Source organism: Euprymna scolopes, chromosome 13 (genome assembly GCF_053919585.1).
Source record: "Euprymna scolopes isolate OS-2025 chromosome 13, ASM5391958v1, whole genome shotgun sequence".
NCBI lineage: Eukaryota > Metazoa > Mollusca > Cephalopoda > Sepiida > Sepiolidae > Euprymna > Euprymna scolopes.
Window position 1 is genome coordinate 16,085,537 of NC_136494.1, and position 22,503 is coordinate 16,108,039.

The 22,503-nt window shown below is 34.0% G+C and overlaps 1 protein-coding gene and 1 pseudogene across 1 annotated transcript in view; one reads left to right on the top strand and one right to left on the bottom strand.

Annotated features, from left to right (window-relative positions):
• Positions 1 to 4,777: 4,777 nt before the first annotated feature.
• LOC145291945 (uncharacterized) overlaps positions 4,778 to 22,503 on the bottom strand; it is a 1,383,621-nt gene continuing 1,365,895 nt past the window's right edge. The window contains exon 9 of the mRNA XM_080137871.1: positions 4,778 to 4,827. Coding sequence (XP_079993997.1) covers positions 4,793 to 4,827 — 35 coding nt within the window. The 3' untranslated portion in view covers positions 4,778 to 4,792. The remainder of the gene's footprint in view (positions 4,828 to 22,503) is intronic.
• Positions 13,757 to 13,875, top strand: LOC145292642 (5S ribosomal RNA; annotated as a pseudogene).

Here is a 22,503-nt window from a genome sequence, read left to right on the forward strand (position 1 = left end):
AAATCATAAAAATACTTTTTTTTTTTTAATTTTAAAAATAAAAGTTTTTTTTTATTTGAATTTATATAATAAATATATATTTATGACAGTATGAAAATTATTGAAATCAAAATAATAACTAATTTATAAGCGGGAGAGAAAAAAAAGCGAAGGAATGGATTTGCCTTGTCACAGCTTCCGGTAACGGTGTGCCGGAAATTAGGAAGTTTATTAGCTGACTATAACCAGAAATAAAATATTGTGAAGATAAGGTAGAGGAGATGGGCGGGGGATCTGGTGTCAATCAACACCAGACGTAAAAGTATGGACTTTGTGAAAATCCCCAGTAATACTCTTTTATACAAATCCACGAACAGACGGTCTAAAACTTTGAAAAAAAAAATCATTTTGCTGACATAAGGAGGGGTTTCATCCGGCAAAAAAAAAAAAAAAAAAAAAAAAAAAATTATATATATATATAACGTGTTCAGAGAAATACGCTTTTTAGATAATCGTATAAAAATAATTGTTGTTTATCGATCCTGACGTCATCATGGTCAGAACAGCCTTGTAGATTACTCTAGTTATTTATTAATTTATTTTTAAATAAATTCTCTACGTCAAAAGATATTTTCCTATATATTATTAGTGTATATATTACAAAGTGTATAGACTCCACACCAACAATATAGATAACACCTGAAAAATAGTATAAACTCAAAAAAAAAATTAATACTCACCAAATTGACATTTTAACGAAGTAATTGTACAGTGCAAATATTAATACTGATCTTTAGACCCATTCAGTGACGTGCAAAAGTCCGGTGATGACCTATCGATGGTCGGGGTTAAACCCTTCACTGTATGCCTAAAAGACTAAAGTATAAGTCTTAGTAATAAGAAATATTACAAGAAAGGGGATAGTTTGGATAATGTTCCAATTTGGATACCTGGGGCTACTGCCTTGATTCGTAGGGTAAATTCCTTGATTGTATGCCTCAAAGACTCAAGTATAGATCCTAGTACTAAGAAACATGATGAGAAATGGGGATATTTTGGATGACCTCCCAATTTGGATGCCTGAGGCTATTGCCTCGTACCCCCCCCCTTTAAATTGGATGCGCATGGTCAACTCTTTCACTGTATGACTAAAGTATAAGTCCTAGTACTTAGAAATATTACGAGAAAGGAGGATAATGTGGATGGCCTCCAAATTTAAATGCCTGGGGCTATCGCATCGTTGCACACTCCCTCCGCCTCAAATTTGATGCACAGGGTCGATTCCTTGATTGGATGCTCCAAAGACTCAAGTATAAGTCCTAGTGCTAAGAAATATGATGAGAAAGGAGGATAGTCTGGAGGGCCTCCTAATTTGGATGTCTGAAACTACTACCTCATTACTCTATCTTCTTATATTGGATGTTCGGGGTCACCTCTTTGATCATATGCCCTCGTTGTGCACTGCATCTCTGCATGCCTTTGGATTGTCAGACTCTATTGCGATAATTCACGACAAAGAGTCTTGGAGTTGTAATGGTTTTCGTTGTTCCAGATGGAATCAAATGGTCAGTAGAATATCAGAATATGAAGATTCTGTAAAAACCTTCCAGAAATTCGCGAAGTCTATCCATTAGGTTTTTTTGCATAATCCTTAACCCACCGTTAATCCTTTTTAACTTGGCTCTAAATGACCCAACAATAGTTGAGGAGCCGTAAAATAAAACAAAATCAAATCTTAAACCTGGGACTTGTATTGTTTGTCTGATCTAAGCCAACATAGTTTTCTTCTTTTAATTCCCATATTCAACACTACTCCACCGTACAAGCCATTTTTCTTTCTTTTTACATTATTATGTTCTTTAATACGACAGGTGCGCGGACAACACTTAATGTTTTTCTTTTTGTTTAGGAGCACAAACGAACCATAATACTGGACTTCAGCCTTTTTAAAACTTAAATTGTGGATTCTGATACCTATTTCAATATCTAACAATTCTAATTTTTTCAAATTACCCATTCCAATTGGCCATCCCAATATGAGTTTCAATAAGCAAGGTTATTACTCAAATAATAACATAATAATACAATAAAAACTGTTTATTACAATAGAGAATGTATAGATAGAGAGTAGCATTAATATATGGAGAATGATAGCAGTGATTATAGTGTTCTATTATATATATAGTTCTCTGTAGTAGTTCACAGTTAAGACTGCTTTTTCTTAAAGCCTTAATTGTTTGGGGTTGCAATATGCAAAGTTATTACATGAGTGAAAGGAATAACTAATACGATGATAGAATGAAGAAAGGTTTATTTCAAAAGAGAGTAGAATGAACGGGTAGAGAGAGATTAGTGTTCTTCGATCCTGTTAATTTTACTTTGATATATAAGCCTTGAAACCAACTGTATATAAGTGTGTATAATAAAAAAAAACAATTTATTGCAATAGAGAATGGATAGATAGAGATTAACATGAATATATGAAGAATGATAGCAGTGAGTATAGTGTTCTATTATGTATACATATATATATATAGATATATATATATATATATATATATATATATATAGTTCTCTGTATTAGTTAACATGTCAGGATGATTGGATTGTCTTCGTCGTTCTGACAAAACATAATACGACAGGTGTGCGAACAACAGTTTATTTATGTTCTTTTCGTTTAGGAGAACAAACGAACTATAATACTGAACTTAGCCCATTTTTTATCAGAAATTTTGAATTTTGATTCAGATTTCAATATCTAACAGTTTTAATTTTTTTCGATGACCAATTCTAATTGGTCATCCCAACATGAGTTACAATATACAAGGCTATTACTCGTAAAGAGAGAGTATCGAATGGCCACCACGTTCACCTGACACCAATCGTTTTTTTTTTTTAAGTGTTTAAAGAAGAAATATGAGAAGCAAACAAAAAAGTAGATTAATTAAAAGATTACATTCATAAAGCATTCAGAGAAATAGATGAAAATGGAAATAGGTTCTGCACTGTGTGTTTGAATGTTGCAATATTAAAGGAGGACATTTTGAGCATTTGAGAAATTAACCGACTTTAATATGCTTATCGGGATAAATAAAAATTTCCTGCTGTCCTAGTGTTAAATATTTAAATAAATAGTGCAACTGTACACCTACTTTTGCGCCACTCTGTATATCTAGGGTGGAACGATAAAAGTGTCGCCCTAAAGAAAACACTACAGCTTTATTTTAAAACTTTTATTGAAAAAAATCAATTTAAGTAACTTTATTATGTAGTAGCGCTAACATCTATTGAGTGTAGCCGCCTTCACCCTCAATTACTGCCTCGATACATTGGCTTTGATGCAGTGAGAGCTCACGAGATCAGGAGAGGAGAGGTGACCCAGTGAAAGAAAGGTTCAAAGTCGTACCACTCCTTCTGAAACCACGCTTGGGCCTCTTTAGACTTGTGGGCTGGCGCCGAGTCCTGCTGCCACACCAGGGGGCACTACACTTTTCAGCACATTCAGGTACACTTTGGTATTGACTTTCAAGCCGACTTCGAAAATGTGAGGTGACATGATGTGGCCCTCACTTGAAACCACACCAAAGACCATACCCGTTTTTATCACGCTGGGCACGTCCCTGTTATTTGTGGCAATCCAGCGATACATGTTACTGTGGTCATAACTTGGATTAGTATAGAGCATGAGTTGTACAGCGGCGCATCTCCGATCTCGCTTGTTGAACATTGTGTCACTTTCAGGCATGATAGAAGGCTCTTATCACTCTTGGAATTTGTACACAACTGGTCAACTAGTAGGTGGTTTGCAACAAAAAACAAAACCAGTTTTCATCAAGCGGAAATGGAATCATGCTGTCTCGTCAAGGTCGATAATTTTATTGTTCTAGCTTGTAATTTGTGTATGTAAACAAAAAAAAAAAATTCTCCGACATGACAGTTAGAAGGTAGATCAAAATTTAGTCTTGTGTAATGTTTGCGAAATATTTCTAAATCGCGACCCCAAATCTGTCAGGAGTCAGATAACTCAAGTCTAAAGTATAGTATAAACAAGTACACTTGAACTCTATTGAAGGTAACAAGTATGAAGGTTCCTAAAAAGCATAACCGTCATCAGAACATTCCGCCCTCATGAAAGGAAATGATGCTTCCAAATAACCACTAGTAAGAGTGGGGGATGCCCTTTTCTCTACCCTGCAACCTCTCTCCCACAGAAGAGACGTTGCGAGCCTATCCTTGTTTTATCGTTATTTCCATGGCAGGTGCTCGTCTGAACTACAATCTCTGGTCCCCCCTCGCCAATCTTTCACGAAAAACACCCGTCTAGCTGAATCCACTGTGAAAAATTTTCCCCCACTCTATATCTGTGCCTAAATCAAAACGCGGATTCCATGAACAAAGCTTCTTTCTTAGAACTGCACGCCTGTGGAACTCTGTTCCGTCTGCCTGCTTCCCTCCGGACGACAACTTGGATGTCTTCAAGTCCAATGTTAACAAATTCCTAATGAACCGCCCCCTTAATTAAACACTTCATCAAATCTCCATACTAACGTAATGTACTTGTAATAACCCTTATCCCTGAGTGGCTTCCGGGCCTTGATAAGTGGTGATCACTGTGTAAAAAAAAAAGACACATATGCAAATCACTTTCTTCCAGCAGGAGGTATAAAACTAGAGTCAAGAACGTAACTAGGTTTCCAAAATATCAAATCCGAAACTGAGCCTCCTCCGATCACCAACTCTTCTCATAGCATGTAAGTCGTTTTAAAATTTTTCTCACACTAAGAAACATTTTCACTTAGGATGTTTGCAACCTTCACATGGCCCCTCTTGTAAGAATCCGTGGCCTGTCTGGAAAGAATCCAAAAAATAATAGTTTAAAATGGCTATACTATCATGACGTCACGAAATTCTAAAAGTCTTCAAAATTAGAATAAATTCGTATATTTTGTATGATCAAAAACAAGTAGAAAATAAGTGTAACCGTGACATATATTTGGTAGGTTTCCACAACTATTGTTTAATTTTCTATTTCTGAGCGATTATACGATCCTATCATGTCCGCCATTTTTTCTTGTTATAACGTAAAACTCGGCACTACTTGTTTTTCAAATTAAATAAACGCTTTAAAATAAGTGAAGACACGAAAACATATCCAGCTAGGTAGAAGACTAAGTTCTCTTGCATTTGATAACATTTATCTATATATACTTATCTTTTTACCATTTTTTTTTTCGTTTTGTTGTCTATAATACGAAATGGGCGTAATTTATGGCTGAAATTGTTTTTTTTTTAAATGAAAATCGTCCAGAAAAAACATAAAGCCACTTAATGTAAACGTTAAAAAATTTAAAAAATATTATTTTAAGGTAAAAAAAAACTAGCCAGTGAAAAATGCTAGATGGAATACTGACCTAGAAAACGGCAATTCTCCCTGCTTGAAACATCGCTCACAGAATATGAAATTCAAGTATGTTTTCTGATTTCATTTTGGTTCAGAGCATACGCCCTCTCGGATAAAGAAATAGACTATTTATAAGCATCACAAACGAACGAATATATTAGTAAACAAAAATATGAAATATACGAACAATACCGTAAATTACAAATTAAAAAAGTGCAAAAAAAAGTCAACATAAATATAAGTATGGTATTCTTTAGAAATGATACTTATTTATTTGTAGTGATTATTTTTCGTTTTGAGAAATTTGAAGAAATATAGCTTAGAAGTTTAACATTATTTTAAACAAATGTTATTGATCTTTGCTCTTGCTTTTTCTGCTTACTCTCATACGGTGTAACGGAATTTGTTTCAAATCGAAAAACAGCAGAAAACGATGTTAGGCGAAAATAGGCGGCTCTTAATTATTGTAGCGAAATTCGAAAATTAAAATATTGAATTTCAAATGAAAGCAATGATATCTACCGAATTGTCATGTCAGTAATGAACATATCCAAAAATTACGAAAAACACTAACAGAGAATTAATTATTAATGAAAATTGATTTCGAAAACTATTAGTGCAAATAAGGTTTTACAAAAATAGAAACTAAGAGTACTAATTGTAACAAAGGGAGGTAAATCTTTTCTGAAAACTTAAAATCTTTGGCCAACGTAGCAAAAGTTTATTTTCCCTAATTGTTTTTCTGAAAACTTTTGATTATCGTTTTTCGTAATTTTTGGATATTTTTATTACTGCGACATGACAATTCAGAGGATACGATTGGTTTCTCTTGAAATTCAATATTTTAATTTTCGAATTATGCTACAATCATGAAGAAGAACTAAATCGGCTACTTCAGGTTTGGGTTAAATTTTAAAAGTAAACAGATTTTAAGTGCGTTTTTCATTTAGATTATTGTAATTAAATATTTTACTTTTTCTACACAAATAATATCTATGTAATATATTGGACAGGATTATCTCCCTTGCATTTCAATGAACTACGGATTATCTCCCTTGCACTTCAATGAACTACCACTAGAGGGCGCGACAGTCTTGAAATCTTTTTCTTTAGTAAATAAAAGGACCGGGAGACGATCTTTCCCTACGAGACGTACCGTCTGCCGATCTATCTATAATGTTATTTTGTCTTGTGCATTTTTATTCATTATGCATTGTTAATGTTGATATACTTCAATCTAGAATTGATTTAACTTAAAAATATTTATTGAAATCGAGTCTATTTTGGAAACATATGATTACATTCTTTAAAAACCATAAAAACAAAAATTAAATTAACACACACACACTAATATATATATATATATATATATATATATATATATATATATATATATATATATATATATTGTTATAATTTTGTTCCCGCATAGCTTAGGACTTTGGCAGAGAGTGAAAATTAAAATACAAAAAATTGAAAGGTGCACCTGATAGTATAGTTACAGGTCGTGTTCTTTTCTTGCAAATTATGTTGCGCAATCTTGCGGCTCTGCTAAGCCTGGTAGTTGACTTCCTGATGAAGTGGTGGTTGAAGAATCTTCTATGAAGATTAGTAATTATCCTTTGCATGAAAATCTGTTCTTTTAATACAACGATCAATTAGTAATTCGGATGCATCTAATGAGGTTGTAACTAAATAACTAAATAACTAAATAACTAAAAATCAACAATTTTTGCTGACGAAAAAGACGATATTACGTTAAGAACGAAAGATCGAACTTATTAGGTTAAATTGTCTCAAGATAGCACGGCGATTTGGGCGCTAAAAACCCTGAAAATAATTACGAAAAATAAAATGAGTCCGGTATCTACAGCGTTTTATTTTTCGGAATTGATTTTCAGTTAAATGGCCCGCAACTCACGCAGATTAAAATTTTAAGTCAAGAAATAATAATAGCTGTTTTAAAACAATGTATTGAACTAATCAACCAATGAGGAGACGCGATTCAATTTGTGTAATTTCTCACAATATATATATATATATATATATATATATATATATATATATATATATACTAGCAATCGGTGCCCGGCGTTGCCCAGGTGTTTTGAGGTTAATGCTGAGAAAAAAAAAACGGTCTATTTTTTTAAACTTTGACCCCTATTATGACCTCTTAACATTTATTGTTTAGGGATCAAGTAAAGTTAATAAGTTAGATCCATGTGCAAGGAATCTATATCTAAAATATCACGTGTTTACTGTTTAGACCCAAAATTGTAGGAGGAGTTTGGTAGAGTTCTCAAAGGTCAAATCGTTGAGTATTGACCACTTAATCGCCAAATTTCTGTCGAAAACCTATCACATCGATTTTCCCAAATCTCAGTACCCTGTATATCAAATTTCGAATCTCTAGGCTTAAAATTGACAGAGTTTTAGCGTAGGGAAATGCACACAGACACACACAGACACTTTATATATATATATATATATATATATATATAAACATGTGTGTGGCATCCGTCAGTCGAAACGACTATGGATCAGCAGCGCCGTATTAAGATGTTGTTATAAACATAAACATCATATATATAAGGATAATAGTACGCCATATATATAACAAAAGACCATTATTTACTCAAGTGAAAGGAAAACCCGGGGGAACTATACCCAAAAATAAATCTATATTTTTTTTGTGTGTAATGATAGTCTTATAAGCGAGTAATTAATAATTCAGCCATCTTGATTCTTAACCAAACAGAAAGTTCAAGTAGGGGGAGTTCCCTTTTTTTTATAAAAAGGCCAAATTTCGCGAATTTGGTCTTTTTTTAAAGCAGTTTGGCATTCAAAATTTCTGTTTGGCCTTTTTCTTCACCGATGTAATCTGGAGACGCAACGGGAATTTTCGGCAAAAAAATGTTGTTACTATGCACATCTATGTAATGAAATACAATTTGTGGCAAAATTTCAGGAAAAACTAATGGATGGTTATCTCGCAATAGTCCGGACAATTCGCTAAATTATCTCGTCAAAACCTTAAATCTCGAATTTTTGTGCATTTTTTTTTGGGGGGGGGGCTAATTTGGCATAATAGTGTCCATTTAATAGTATTATCTTGAAAAAATAAAAAAATAAGGAAAATTACCAAAAAAAACAAGCAAGAACAACAAAAGTGTGCCGTATTTTTAAAAGTTTTATTGCGTTGTTTTTATTTGCTTTTTTTATTTCATCGGTGAAGAAAATGGCCAAATAGAAATTTTGAAGGCCAAACTGCTTTAAGAAAAGGCCAAATTCGCGAAATTTGGCCTCGCTATAAAAAAAAAAGGGGGAAATTCCCCTAGTTGAACTTTCTGTTTAATTTCGCTTGTAGCGTTGATTTTTTTTCTTTTTTCGCTATAAAAAAATAACTACTTGATGAAATTACGTGATTTTTTCTGTAGGAAAACTTTATCCCATGACGAGTACGTACAATATATTTTTTTAAAAATATTTCCATTTTTTAATGTCAATGGAAAACTGCACAAGTACCCAAACCCGAAATGTAAAGACCACGAGTGGACGCGCGTTTTTTTTTTTAGTTTAGTTTCATAATGGCGGCCGTGATGTCGGAGGTTCGATTGTTAGATTGTAAGTTAGTTTCGTATTTTTGTAATTTGTAAATCGCAAGTTAGGAAAAAATTAAACCCTTCCAAGATGGACAATAAATAAAGCCATAATATTTTATGGTAAAGGTAAGAGCCTACGAACCATAGTTTTTTTAGGAGATGTGATTATTGGATTAACCAATCAGAAATCGTCTGTGGCACACACATCTCTGTTTTTATAGATATATAGATAGATAGATATAGATAGATATAGATATAGATAGATAGATAGATAGATATAGATAGATATATATATATTAAAAACTAACGAACAAGAAATAAATAGGATTCGGGTATAACATACTTCTTGTTACTTCCGATTTAAGTTAAAAATACAAGTAAATAATGCATTACAAAAGAAAAGTATATATATATATATATATATATATATATATATATATATATATATATATAGACTACCTGTGATCTGTTGGGTCAGTATGTTATATTAGCTATGGAATTAATGTATGAGTGTGACACTTGTTACAAAGAAAATAGTGTTTTGTGACATAACAGAAACATTTCTATGAAAGTATATTAAAACGGAAAAAGAACATAAATAGATTTCTATGAGTCGTTCTGTTTATAATTGTTTATTTTTGAAAAAAAAATTACAGACATCGAATTATAAGTGATTGGCCATACATATAGATAAATTTGAACTTAACAGATATCATAATACTTAAAGTTAAATTAAAATTTTGATATATCTTTCAATTTATACGTGAAAAAAAAAACAATTCGGACGCTGAAAGCGTACACAGTAAAACAATACGTTTTATTGTTGCGTTGATTATTTATTTGTAATGCAAAACATATTTTCGGGGTTATGTTGGCAGTGTAGAAGAAAATGTATGAATGTTTTTTTAAGAAAGGTGTATTTAAAATGGAGAATAAATAAAAAAAGGGGGAAGACGGTGGGTAAATCGCTTTTGGTTGTCAACGGGTTAAAATAGATTTATTTTTAAGAAAATTGCTTTAAAATTACTTAAACGTAATACGGAAATTAGCGATGTAAAAAATGCAGAAAGTATTAACAATTGTTTATTTGGATAATTTAAATGCGAAAAAACAAAAAACAATTTGGATGCTGAAAACGTACACAGTAAAATAATACGTTTTATTGTCGCGTTGATTATTTATTTGTAAATATGTTTTTTTTTAATTAGCATTACAAATAAATAATAAACGCGACAATAAAACGTATTGTTTTACTGTGCACGTTTTCAGCATCCCATTTTTTCGCGTATTAATTATTTAAATAAATAATTGTTAATACTTTCTACTTTTTTTTTACATCGTTTATTTCCGTATTACGTTATGGTTTATGTTTATGTACGCATGCGCAACCGGAAGTCGTAAACCGGATGTTGGATTACAACACCCGTTACAAGGTCATTTGAGTTTTTTAATTATATAGATTGTCATTTCGGTTAGTGATTCATGGAGTGACTCTGGTATTTTGGTGAAAGGCAAGTTAACAAATGTTAAATAGGATATGTTTTTCTCCTTTCCTGCTCTAGGCCTTGTGCCACGTTTTATATTTATTTCCTATAAATATTTATAAATAAATGTCAGAAAAGTATTCTAACAGATTTTTCGGATGGAGTTGATATATTTAATATTTTCCTTTTTTACACAAATAATAACTTTTTCTTTCTTATAAAATAAAATTGTTTTAAATTAAAAATATTTATTGAAATTGAGTTTATTTCGGAATACAATTTTTAAAGACAATTTAAAAAAAATTGAATGTCTAAAATATATTAAAAATATTTTTAAAAAATTATGAACTATAAAATAAATGCAATAAAAAGAAAAAAATCAGAGTTTTTCTTTTTATTTCGGCTGAATTTAAATATATTCTTGTTTTTAAAAAAATAATTTTTTCATCATAAAAAATATTTTATGATATGGAGTTTATATCGGAAATATAAGATTTAAAATAAATAATTAAAACTAATATATATATATATATATATATATATATATATATATATATATATATATATATATATATAACAAGTTTCCGAAAATAAAACGTATATACTATTCTCATATTTATTTTTAGAATTGGTATATTAATATTTTCCTTTTTTGCACAAATAATAACTTTTCCTTCTTATAAAATAAAATCGTTTTAAATTAAAAATATTTATTGAAATTGAGTTTATTTCGGAATACAATTTTTAAAAACAATTTTAAAAAAATTGAATATCTAAAATATATTAAAAATGTTTTTTCTGAAAAATTATATAGTATAAAAGTTTAGAATACAATAAAAGGAAGAAAACTCCAGTTTCAATATTTTTTTGTCTTTTATTTAGGCTGCATTTAAATATATTCTTGTTTTTCAAAAACAGTTTTTTATCGTCCAAAAACATTTAACGAAATTGAGTTTATATCGGGAATATAAGATTTAAAATAAATAATTAAAACAATATATTTATTTAATATAACAAGTTTCCGAAAATAATATATATATATATATATATATATATATATATATATATATATATATATATTTATCTCGTATTTATTTTTAGTAAAAGGACATTTATTTTTTACTCCAAACCAAAAGTAATAGGCAATCGTTTATATCCGGAATCTATTTTGGCCTAACACCGTTTTATGCTGATTTCTAGTCGACTTTTCCTATTCATGCAAACGATAAGTTATTAATCAAAGATCAGAACCACGTTCCATGGAAGGTGTTAATCATTACATTTTGTTTTTTATTGTTTACTAGCGGGGTGGGGGTGGGCGACGGTTCCCGGGTATGTCGAGGTGATGTAGTAAGCCCCCCCCAAAGTATTAGTAGCATAGGGGGGATCAAAACAACAGTAACCAGTTTGGGTTGAGACGAGTGTAAAAAACACAGTGGTAGTAGGCAGGCAGGCTCAAACCCGTAACGTAAAGGAGAAAAAGAAGGTTAAAAAACAAATCGTGACGTCGTGGCCGATGCACCCATGGCAAAACCGGAAGTCGCGAACATACAAAATTAAGGCTAGTCAATCGAAAGGAGACGATGACGTGCAAAAATGTCCGCGAAAAAAGCGAACCCTCCTTGTAGAAAATTGGCCTGTTGAGGGTGAAGGAATTAATGTTTTTGGCCAATTTGTCGATATTTGCCGTCCGAAAGACCGAGGTTTAAACGATACTGGTTTCGTCACGTTTTGACGCGTCTGTCGGACGTTTTTTGCGAGACATACAAACACACACACATTTGCCCTTTAAATAGACATTCCGACGGGTTATTTGCGGGCGTCGCTTCCGTGGTTGAGTGGGAGAACTGCCGACTGTCAACACGACGGGTCTAGGTTCAATCCTTGGCTTGGGAGAGATGCTAGTCTAGTGGCACTGATGAGTTGTGATACAACGAAACAGGACTGTATGTCGATGACTACAAATTATATATATATATATATATATATATATATAGATTGTGTATGATTTTTATTTGTTTCTTACATATTTCCCATATCAGATTATAAAGCGAATAACATAGCCTTCTGTTTTTATATTGCCAAAACATATGCAAGAAGATTCCAATATTAACCCCATCATAAAAAGAAAAAGAAAAAAATCTACAACGAAAAGCAAAACGTGTCCTTCTATACCCACGGCTGGTCTGATCATTTTTGTCTAACTTCAGAAAAATTATGAAAATAGGCGAAAGTTTATGCTTCGATTAATACTATCCCTATTTTTGCAGGCTATTTAGCAAATAGTTTTTTGCTTTAGAAATATCATCTGATACTGATGAGTAATTATGAACTATGGCAAAAAAGCCACTCGAGGTTATAAGGGTTAACAAGCTTATTAGTTCGATGATGAACAATACTATATGAGAATTGAAAACGATGAATAGAATGCTCCAAATCTGATTAATTAAGAGGACGTTGATATTGGACTTGGATGACGATAATGTTGTATTCCATAGGGAAACAGTCTATTTGTATTGTGTTCCACAGATGGGAAGTTCTTGTCAAGAATCTCTCCTCACAGAAGTTCAGTTTAGTTTTAGGCACACAGAATGAAAAGTTATTTTCAGTGGCTGTAGATAGGCGAGTTCTCACTCTGAATGTTTCTCTGGAAAGAGCTGAAGATTGGAGTTCAGTCGAGCACCTACCACTGAAATAATCAGAGTAGTGGAAGACTAGTACAACTTTTATTTTTTGAGAAAAAAGGGATTCTAGGCAAGAGAAGAAACCACTTCTCACTAGATTGTGTTTATTTTGTGCTCTATTGAAGCAAGAAAGAGTACTCTTAGCATCTCGTTAGTCCAGATGTGGCAGCATATTTCAAATGGTTACGTTTCTTAAACCTGCATTCATCTTGAAACATGCAAGAATCGGCGATATATATGACATAATCATGTTGACACACACCGTTCTCTTAAATCACCAAAGTTAAGCAATGCTAAACCTGGCCAGCACCAGATGGGGGACCATTTGTGAATACTATTCGCTGTATATAGGAGGACATTGACACTTCCAGAAGTTCCCACATTCCACGTAGCCTCTATCTGTCCCGACCCGGTTCAGCTTGGTTAGAACGAAAGAATTAGGCTGGCTCTGTGCAAGCCAGCATCACTTTAAACAAACTCCTTTTTGACGTACTAGTTCTCTATTTTATTTATTTGCGGACTATTATCCTCATCTTTTATATTTGTTTTTCAACAACGTTTCGGCCAACTATTCCTGTTATTCTTGTAACTATTCCTTCAAGTAGTTAATACAGCATAATCACGTTGACACACCGGTTCCCGTCAGATCACCGAAGTTAAGCAACGTTGAGCCTGGTCATTACTAAAATGGGTCACCAATTTGGGAAGTCCAGGTGCTGTATGTAAGAGGACGTCGATACCTCCCGGCAAAAAGTTGCAAAAACCTAACGTCGTCATCTCCCCTAATGCGGATATACATGCAACTGGGGACCGCTTGTGAATTTCATACTCCCATGAAATTTGCTCCTTCGGAGGAGGCCGGTTAAACCCTGAATAGGGTTGGTGCTGACTGCACACACACATCAAGTAGTTAACCACAACAGGATAGGAATGCTGAATCTTCATCTGTATCTTCAGTAATTAACTGCCTTCCATAGTTGTTGTCATCTCACCACGTTTTGGCCAACTAATCCTTTGGCCGGCCTTGGGTAGGATTGAAACCGCTATCTTCAGACAATGATCATCTGGAACTATAGAGATTCAACGTCTCTATCCACTGCGGAAAATTTGTAGTGCAATGGAGAGAGACGTTGACCAAAACGTCGTCAAACAATAACTATAAAAGTCCACAAATAAATAAAATGTACAAATTATTTATCTCAAACGTATTCCAATAATTAAAGAATATACACTAGTTCTCATTAGATCACTGAAGTTAAGCAACGTTCATCCTGGTCAGTACCAAATGGGTGACCAATTTGGGAATTCCAGGTGCTACATGGAGGAGGACATCGACACCTTCCTGCAAAAGTTGCAAAAACCTAACGTCATCTCCTTTAATGGGTATATACATGCGATTGGGGATTGCTTGTAAATTTCGTACTCCCATGGAACTTCCTCCTTTGGGGGAAGCTGGTTAAATCTGCATCGGGTTAGTGCTGTTTTCATTCATTTTCAAGTCGCTTTCTTGAATGGCTTTCCTGGTTGGAGTAGGTACAACCTTATTTTGAGGCTTTTGCCATACATTTCAGGAATACCAAACGCTGTATGTAGGAGAAAACTGATACTTCCAACAGCTCGTACATCTCACCTGGCCTCAAGCTGTCTTGACCCTGTGCTGCCGCTGGATCAGGCTGGTTGAGACAAGAGGGGGAAGCTGCTGCTGGTTCAGCCTGAGTGGGATGAGAGAATGAGGCTGGCTCTGTGCAAACCAGCTTCACTTTGGACAAACTCATTGAGCAGGTCCTCCATCATTCCCATGATGATCGGATAGTCTTTGTTGTTCTGATCGATGAAGTCCTTTTTATATTGTTGTCATTGTTTTTAAGAACCAGCAATGCAAATGTTCTGCTGTGTGATTTCTAAAGAATACACAAAGACACTCAGCTAAGATATGAACTGTAGTCTTTATACAAGCAGAAAATAACATTTGAATATGATAACAAGTAGGTTCATCTTGCTATTTTAAATTCATAAACGTGTACACTTTATATTTACATTCGTTTTATGACTATGGGATGACCTTGCATCTGTTGAGCTGATGTAGACTTCCGTGCAGTCTTAGGAGGTCCACCCTCCTAAGTCTTGTCCTCCCCCCCCTCTTCTTTCGGGTGAAGTAAGTTTATTGCTTACCACCTGAAGCACCCCTCCCAGGAAATGCTGATGGGGTTGCCTAGAAATTTTTTTTTTAAAAGGCCAGAGTACTCCTCCTTTAGGACCGTTGGCTTTACACTCTCGACCTTGTATCACATCTTCCTGTGATGGGAAGGAAGTAAATAGCTATAATTACTTAACAGATAGAAATGGTTTCAGGAAATGTAAAACAAGTTGGAGGTTGAAGGTTCAATCCTCAGTGTGTGCGATACTAAAAATACGACTGAAAATTATTTACGATTTTTTACCCAGTCATGGTTGATGGAATGAGAGCATATTACCCCCGTGCAGATTGTAGAGTTCCAAAAATATACACCTGAAGAAGGTCGGAGGTTACATCGACCAGAAAATTGTGAAAATAACATTAAAGATGAAAGCAGTAGTTCGAAAAATCCAAATAATATGAATTATCAATCCTCATCTAAAAAATTCAGAAACATTAACGATTTGCTTCAGTTAAACGCAATTCATAGAGAGACTTAATTTTTTTCCTATCCAACCAAATCTTCGGGCTAGGATCAAATTTGTTCTGTCCTCAGGCAGAAGAATAAAACTCCTTCATGAACTATAACAAAAAAGCCACTTAAGGATAAGTGTTAGCGTACTTATTTGTTCATTGGACATGGAAGACGATAATGCTGTATTCCACAGGGAAATAGTCTGTTTGTATTATGTTCCACCGATGTGAAGTTCTTGGAAAGAATCTCTCTTCACGGAAGTTCAGTTTACTCAAATGAAGAATGAAAAGTTATTTTCAGTCGTTGTAGAGAGGCGAGTTCTCACTCTGAATGTTCCACTGGAAAGAGCTGAAGATTGGAGCTCAGTCGAGCACCTACGACTGAAATAAATATAGAGTAGTGAAAGACTTGTACAACCTTTATTCTGTGATAAAAAAAAGGGATTTATAGGCAAGAGAAGAAGACTAGATTGCGTTTTTCATTTTTTCCGCAACTCAGAATGTTCTTTTTGGAGGAGCTAGATACCCCCTTTCCCATATTAAATAGACCTCGGGGGGGGGGGTAATACATCTCTTTTATATTAAATATCTATTTTGTTCTTCATTCAGGAAAAAATCCTTTTAGACTGAGGTAATTTTAAAAAAATTTTGTCTCAATTCACAGTGCTTGTTTTGAAGGCAATGGACATTTCCTCCCACATGAAAAACCGACCTCGTGTCTAACTCTACTCTCAAAGATGATCATTTGATCATCCTAAAATGTGAAGTAAAGTTTGCGCAATATCTAACTACTCCTGTACCGAGTCAGCACTGCTTGATTCCAGTTTTAAGTTACAGTCTTCTGGAGGTTGAAGGTTAAATCCTCAGATTGTCAAGTTCGACAAGATACACCTGAAGAAGGTCGGAAAATATATCGACCGAAACATTGTGAAAATAACACTCAAGATAACAGCAGAAGTATGAGCAATCTATATAATATGAATTATCGATCCTTATCTAGGCTGACTGGAATAATGCCGTGATAAGCAGAGAGTACATACAGCATTTAGCATTCCCCAACGGTCACCCATTTTAATATCGAGGTGCTTAATGATGCTTAATTGCAGCAAAATGTATCAGTGGGATTATCTATAATATAAATCTCACCTGCCTGTTTAAATGTATGTATGTGTGTATGCTTAAAAGTTTCGACAGAGGCGGCGGATTTTCATGATATCGGTATCATTTAGAAGCTAGACCCTTTGGACAACAAATATCGAAAAATTGACTAAAACCATTAATTCCTTCATCCAGGCACTTTTCTACAAAGAGGGGTCGCTTTTTAACTAATATTTTCGAAAGTCGTCCCCCTCTTTTCGATTGACTAGCCTTAATTGAAACCTTCGCCACTTCCGGTTTGGCGATGGACACAACAGGAAAGACGTCACGCTAGAGGTAAGTAAAAAGAAGATAAATATGCTATATACGCTTTGAGTACTACTCACTGATTTAGTTGCTATATCTTAGAGAATGGCATTCTCATATGTAGTGGTTAACCCGAATACTTTGTTTACACTCTTTTCCACCATACAAAAGGGATACTGCAACTTGGAACGTAAATGTTCTCATCTTGAGTGTTATTTTCTCAACGTCTCTGTAGATGCAACCTTCGACCTCCTTAAGGAGTACAAGCCACCATGTTTAGTAAAGGAAAAAGGGGTTGACACTACACTTCTGAGGTTTCATATTTGGGATCGTGTCTAACAGAGGACTGTAGCAAGTTGGGCAGCGAGATGCTTGTTCACATTACATTTAAGCTTTAACAGATTAGTACAGTCAAGAAGGCAGGAAACAGGTAGGGAATTCCAGTCTGATATACAAGTTTCTGGGAACCCTTCTTGACCACAGAGACCAGATAGTTCAAGTGTGCTTTTCACCTTTCACATGGCACAGTTTTTTGTTGCTTCTGCAGTATAATGGTCTGGTTCGAAATAGTTAAGCTTTATTTCCCAAAGTAGTTTCAGGTTTATCAGAAGTTACATCCAAGGTAATGTGATGCATAACATATCAGCACACCAACCACCACGCTAATACCAATTACAGTTGATATTTTCCGTAGATGGAATTGCTTAGGTCATGTGATGTACATGCCAGAAACTGTCATATATGCAAATGAAATTTAACAAAAACTTTCTTCATTATGTACTAACCCCTCGAGGTTAATACCATTAGCAAAATTAGCAGGAAAAACAAAAACAAAAAAAGAACAACATCTTTCTTTAAAAAAGGTGTATTACACTGAAAGTCTAAAAAAAAAATTATTTTAATAATTTAATAAAATATTTTATAATATTATTTGGTTTTCTAAAATTTTCAAGTTAGTCTTAAAGAATATTTTTTTCATCGATGTGATCAAAATCTCTCTCTCTCTCTCTGTATATAGAGAGATAGATAAACCCGGGCTACAACATTAAAAATTAGTAACAAACTACAGTACAGTATATAATAAACATGTATATAATAAACATGCCTAAAAAAAAAAAAAAAAAATTACTGATCCCCATCAACTCACTGTGTTGGCGACAAAAGGGTATCCAACATGTCTTCCCTCAATTAAAAAATAACTTTCAAAGAAAATATACCATAGGTTTGTGAAAAAGAGAAATAAATAAAAACTTGTTCAGAGATAGGTTAGTTTGGAGATTAATTCAGAAAAGCTGCCCAACACATGTCAGTAAGAAAAACGAATGTTAGCTAAAGATGATGGTGTCATACCTATCTTTTAAAGATGAAAAAACATTTTGAATACTAAGAAATGCTGATTAACACTTTAGCATTGTTTTTTTTTTCTTTTTTTTTTTTCTGCTGGTAATATTATGATATCATCATGTTGTAGCGAGTTGATTTTCTTTCTTTCTTTCTTTCAGTGTGTGTGTGTATATCTATTTAGCGGCATAATCACGTTTACACCGATTCTCGTCAGATCAACACTAAGCATTAAGCAACGTTGATCTTGGCCAGTACCAAATGGGTGACAATTTGTGAATTCTAGGCGCTGTATGTACTCTCCGCTTATCTAGGCATTGTTTTCAATCATCCTGAACCTCACTTGCTACTGGTACTTAATAATGTTGACTCAGAAGAGGTCTGGTTGGATACTGCGCAACTCTTACCACAAAAATTCCACACGCAGGCATCTGTCAAGACTGACAAAACTGCAATATCTATTTAAAGTTAAGTTTTTAATTGCACTGACATTGATATTAAAAGCCTGCTTTTTCTATTTAAAAAAAATGAGTAAAACAAACTTTTTAATATACTCAGCCATGGATATGCGAGCAACTAAACAAAAGTTAACTAATTTGTGTATACTTTGAAAATCGAATTTTACTTAATTATTCATTTTTATCATTTCTTATTAGAGGGTTAGTTTTGTTTAACTATTACACTCACTTCTAATTATGCATATTTCTACATTATGCATAATTGGGTAGAATTTAGGATGCGAACATTCTAGCACACAAAAATGTATTTATATATAAAGAAAATATAAATATGAAAGTGACATTGTCTGTGTGTGTGTGTACAGAATATCTCTACTAAACTCCTCTGTCAATTTTTCATCCACAGACTTAAAACTTGATATGTAGGGAATTTAGATCTGTGGAAAAAAAATCGATTTGGTTTTTAGCCGGTAAAAGTTGCTGCTAAGGCTCAATAGTGAAAAAAAATATTGACCTTGGCAAGCCGACTAAACATGTTAACTAAGCATGTGCAAATGCACATTTATAAGGTTATTTTGCAAAGTTTTCATATAGACATAGTACAGATGGTTACGAATAAGGCTGGCGACCTCTGTGTTTTGGTTTCGATTCTAGCTGATGGCACCCAAGTCAATTTCAAGATCAGAGGAGAGAGAACTTGGTTATTAACTGCCTTTGAAGTGTTTATTTGTGATTTATTTATGATGTCACACACGGATGTTATGAAAACTTTGACAGATTGCTCTGTGTGGAGTAAGTCGGGGTGTTATAAAATTATTTTCGAAAATGGGATGGCTTTTATGTATGCAAAATCGGAAAACGAAATATACTTTATTTTGTATCCGGGGTTGTAAAATTGAACATTCTTTAATGCTGTTTTGTGTCCTGTTGAAGTCATGAAATGCACTTTTGTTTTGTTCGAGGTTTTGAAATTGAACATTCTTACCGTCATTTTTACCACCATTTTTTAATGCTTTATATGCGTAAGGACGTAGTAGAGATAGGAATAAGGATAGAGAGCTATATGTTGTGGTTTCGATTCTAACTGATGGCACCAAATTCATTTTTTTTTAAACTTTTGAAATCACTACTACATATTGGGTACAATATAATAATCAATAGATAATTGCCTCTATAATAATACATACAAAATCTGCATGAATTGAAATATCATATTTAAGCGTATTTTACGACCAGGAATTATTGATCATTTTGACTCACATGCAGAATTTTGTGCGAGCCTATGCAGATGACTTTTGAAACCAGCAAATGACAGGTAGGGCTTCCCATAAGCAGTACAGTTGATAAGTTTGTGAGTAGTTTTGAACCTATTTCCTTCTTCCAAACCAATCGTTTGAATACTGCATGCTGAACATGGTCCATCTCAAAAGAAACAGTTTCTTCATAAACCGTATCCAATGCCTTCTGAGGCGCCCTTGCCGGGGAATGCTGACGGGGCTGCGTAGATACTTTTTGTAGGTCAGAGTGCCCCTCCTTTGGACCCTTGACTTCTCTGTTTCACTTACTGACCCTGGTGTTCCAGCTCTTCTCGTGTGTGAGAAGTAAATACATTGGATTGTTTCAAGGCAAACTTCCGTGAATCTTTATAAACGTCTCTTTGGCTTGATGCGTTCTTTCTCCTACTCCACATTGCACTGACTAGGCAGCCGTGTATCATCCTTTCCGGCAATATGCCCTGCCTAGATAAGACAGCCTTTTGTGATGTAGCACACAAAAATGTATTTACATATAACTGTAAATATAAATATAAAAGTGATATACAGAAAGTCTCTACCAAACTCCTCTGTCAATTTTTCATCCATAGACTTAAAACTTGATATATAGAAAGTTTAGATCTGTGGGGAAAATTGCTACAAACTGTCAATGCAGTTCTCTTTTCACAGTTATATCTGGGAAGCTGGATTGTCAGGCAACAACCAATAGTTAGGCATCAGATCTGTGGTTTCTCAAGTGTTTTCTTCATCTTAGGTTATCTCCTTGAGCCTTAGATATATTCAAGGCTGCCTCTTCAACTCAAATTCTCATATCTAGCTATGGAATCCGTTTGATGGTCGCTTACATTTTTTCTTATACTAATTTCGAATGGAATCCTTTATTTATTCGTTCTATTATTTATTTAAACCATAATATTCTTAAACCAATTTCAATATAAAATTATTCTTATTTATATACGAGTTTTATGCGCTTGAATTTCCGTGCAGATTCTCCGAGTTCGGCAGAAAGGTTTCTGAGTTTGACAAGATACACCAGAAGAAGGTCGGAGGTTTCATCGACCGAAACATTATGCCAATAATACTCAAGATGAGAAGAGTAATCCAAATAATATGAAAAATAGAATCCTCATCTCAAAATACCAGGAATGTAAAATAAAATAAAAGTTATCAATTCCCATATCAAAAATTCTTAAACATATGGAATAACACTCAAAATTGTTGTCAAATGCTTCTGGATATATCTGAATATTTGACATATCTGAATATTTGACATATCTGAATATTTGACATATCTGAATATTTGACAGTCATACTGATGCTCCATCGGGAAACTCTTGCCCATAACGTTAATACTAGTCCTCAAATGGATTTATGACTTACTAGTCTGGGTGCCCGATGTTGTGCGAGTGTTTGGAGGTGTGTGTTGAGCAAAAATAAAAAATATTTAGTAGGCAGGCAGGCTCGAACCAGTATCACGAAGGAGGAAAAGAACATGAAAAAAAGTGACGTTTTTGCTGTTGCGTCCATCCCCAAACCTGACGAATGTTTAAATTAAGGCTAGACAATCGAAAAGAGGGGATTACTTTCGAAAATATCGGCAAAAAACCGACACCTCCCTGTAGTAAAGTACCCAGTTGAGGCTGAAGGAATTAATGTTTTTAGCTCATTTTTCGATATTTGTTGTCCGAAGGGTCGAGCTTCAAAACGATAAAAAACCCGTGCAAATCCGTCGCCTCTGTCGAAAGTTTTAGGCATACATACATACACAACATCATTATTAGTACTACTACTCACTAGGAGTTTTCACACTGTCCATCAAAGATTTCTCTTTGAGAACACCCTGTAGTGTTCCCTAAAGTTGAAGTGAAAGCAATTGTTATTATCATAATTATTATCTGGGTTTTTGTTTATGCAGCACAATAGAAGGCATTAGGAACACGACTGTTCACCAAGAAAGTGGCTCAAGGATAGTATGTTGCTACAGAATGCCGGATTTGTGGAAAGATTTGTCAGTTGCACGCCTTGCAGAAGGGTGTAATGGATTTGCTCAGAGAGAGTATCGCAGAAAGCATGATCTTAGGATATACTGGGAGGTTTGTAGGAAGTTTGGAGTGAAGTGTGCAGGGAAGTGGTTTGAGGAAGTACCTGATGAAGTGAGAACAAATAAGGATTGCAATGTAGAGGTGGGACAGTAGTGTTATGACAGCCAATGGAACATAATCGTCC